The 2515-nt window shown below is 35.3% G+C and overlaps 1 protein-coding gene across 2 annotated transcripts; it reads left to right on the top strand.

Moving 5' to 3' along the window:
* The first annotated feature begins 1381 nt into the window (after positions 1 to 1381).
* LOC122013980 (inhibitor of growth protein 1 homolog) lies at positions 1382 to 2192 on the top strand. 2 transcript variants are annotated; one of them, XM_042570193.1, is made up of 2 exons: positions 1382 to 1528; positions 1640 to 2192. In XM_042570193.1, the coding sequence occupies exons 1-2, from the start codon at positions 1438 to 1440 to the stop codon at positions 1993 to 1995; spliced, it is 447 nt and encodes a 148-aa protein (XP_042426127.1). In that variant the 5' UTR covers positions 1382 to 1437; the 3' UTR covers positions 1996 to 2192. The 2 variants fall into 2 exon arrangements, with proteins under 2 accessions (XP_042426127.1, XP_042426120.1); XM_042570186.1 differs by having other exon boundaries at positions 1385 to 1528; positions 1637 to 2192.
* The last annotated feature ends 323 nt before the right edge of the window (positions 2193 to 2515 follow it).

The following is a 2515-nucleotide window of genomic DNA, read 5'->3' as shown; positions in this document are numbered from 1 at the left end:
CCCGATCCGTTTTGGGAACGTCCAATGCCAAAGTCACTGAATGGGTAAGTCGCCAATCCCTAAAACGAACTATATAAAGTACTTTATCTGTTGGGTTATAGGTATTGGTGGGTATTTTACTAGAGGTTTTTATCAATCTACCCTTGTGGGGTTCCTCTTGAATCATATACTCGGGGGGTGGGTGCGGGGCAGACGATTTCTAAACGGACTCCTCATTCATTAGACGGAGAAGATCGCCAAAATTTCGTGATCCCCTGCCAAACCTATTCCAATAGCTCGGGCTCGGATTCCCTTTTTAATTCATTAAAATTAGTTGTTGGATTCATCAATCAAATAAAATAGATCGTGTTCCCATTAAAAGATCCAATCAAGAGTTTCATTATATCCTTTCTTTATAAAATCATTGTATAGTATCTCATAGGGATAAAACGGTATAGAATAAAACTAATAAAATAGAGTAAAACTAATAAAGCTAGTAAAAGAAAGATACAAGATAGTGGAATGACTAAATATGGATAAGATATAGCAATAAATTTTATTAATTCTAATGATTGATCTTGTGATTTCCAGTAAAGGAATAGAATATTTTATAGAAATAGATTCATATGGGTACTTATACATTCAGATATAAGTGTACTAGTTTATGTTGTAAAAAAAATTATTTTTTACATTTCGCCGAGGAAGTACTTTCCAAGGAAAAATAACGTTGATAAGAATGAGTATTATTGATAAAAAAATATATATAATAATCTATATTCAATGTATTTGAGATGAGTGGTTATCCAATAAATCTATAAATATGTTAATTTTAAATGAATAGAAATAAATAGAATTCATATTTCTTTTCTTATTTTCTTTCCATGACATAGAGTACATTTCTTCTCCTATAATTTATTTTCCAACACGCTTGAAGCATGAAACGAGGGGAATATAATTCATTTTTCAACACGCTTGAACCATGAAACGAAGGGAAAAAGACCGTAGAGTACTAAAGAAAAAGAAATCACCTTCGACATTAGTTAATTACTTACTGCCTTCGATCATCCTCTTAATTTGAAGAGAAGGAGATGGAACAGATTCTAAATTAAGGCAAGAACCATACGATTCCTTTTCTCATATGCTTGCTTCATCATCACTATTCATGACTCTAAAGAAGAACTGAACCCCATACTGTTGGATCTAAAGTTGGCCGGCTGGTTGAATAATTTTGAGGACCATTGTGAAACTGAAAGGACCGCTTTACGCCTTCACGAATCCTCCACTTGGAGGGTGCGCCATTTTAAGATTGGTGAAAGGAAAACCAAGTGGAAGAGGAACCTGAGCATTTTGCCTTTTTAAAATTTTTAATATTCCTTTGATGTTTGCTTTAAGGCTTAGCATTAGAGAATATATAGGTGTTGTAACAGAGCAAACACTTGCTTTTTTGTTTAAGCAGGAATGGAGAAGCTGAAGAAACCTACTCAGTTCTTCCTCTTCCTCCTAGTGATCTCATCCTTTCCTCACTGGGTGCAGTCTACCAAAGATTCAAGTATTTTCCTCAATCTTATTGCCTCTGCTAATTATAGAGAAATTCTTTTCATGTTATAATATTTGAGTCTGATCAATTTCCCAAACCCATTCTAATAACGTAATGAAGCAGCCGGAGTGACCAACAGCATCACAGCAGTAGATAGGTCAACAGGAGGCAGAGGTGGTGCAGCGACCGGCGGCGGCGGCGGCGGCGGCGGCGGCGGCGGCGGAGGACACAATAGCGGTGGCGCAGGAAATACTGCAGGAATTAATTCCGACAACACTGGATCAAGTTCAAGTTCAAGTTCTGGATCAGGGCAGTCAAATTTTGGAACCACGAACTCAGACCAACCAAGGAACAATGATGACGATCGCAGCCATATTAGAAGTGATGCTGTAAGGAGCATCAGTTTCCTCGTCCACTTCAAGAACTTTGCAATCGTTGGGCTCTTTGTTGTGCTGCTCTCGTACGTTATTGTCTACTAAGTAATTAATATATAAGATGGTACGTTATGGTTCTCATCTAGTCAGTATTAATTTCATGAAAGGTGAAATACATTTGTGAGAAAAAAACAGTAAATTTTTTTTTATTGGCCGTATAATTGTAATTGTGATTTGTGCATGTGTTGCTTGTTGACAAGACTATGCAACTATGTAATTAATATCAGAATATATAGGTGTCCCTACTGAATAAATGCCTGAATACTTGTCAATCAGATGAGAAGGTGAATTTATCTTGCCATTCCATTTGATAAACCACGCTACAAAAGTGACGAAATTCAGGGATAAAATTTTTTCACCCCAGATCTGTAACAAGTTTTGAAGAAATTATTGTTAATTAGTAATACAAGAGTTTCATCACAAATTAACAACAAATAAAATTTAATTACAAAATTCACTGTCAATTAATGATGAAATTATAAATATTCACTGCAAAATCTATGGCGAATTCTATATTCATTACAAATTTTGTAGCGAAAATGATGTTCATTATAAACTCTACAAC

The sequence above is a fragment of the Zingiber officinale genome, chromosome 1A (genome assembly GCF_018446385.1).
Source record: "Zingiber officinale cultivar Zhangliang chromosome 1A, Zo_v1.1, whole genome shotgun sequence".
NCBI classification, from domain to species: Eukaryota; Viridiplantae; Streptophyta; class Magnoliopsida; order Zingiberales; family Zingiberaceae; genus Zingiber; species Zingiber officinale.
The sequence above is the reverse complement of the archived record's forward strand: the minus strand, read 5'-3'. Positions and strand labels throughout refer to the sequence as shown.

Excerpts from the sequence above, each read along its gene's own strand:
- LOC122013980 (XM_042570186.1), top strand. The coding sequence starts at position 1,438 with ATGGAGAAGCTGAAGAAACCTACTCAGTTCTTCCTCTTCCTCCTAGTG. Across the intron at positions 1,529-1,636 it reads GCAGTCTACCAAAGATTCAA|CAGCCGGAGTGACCAACAGC; the intron begins GTATTTTCCTCA and ends AACGTAATGAAG.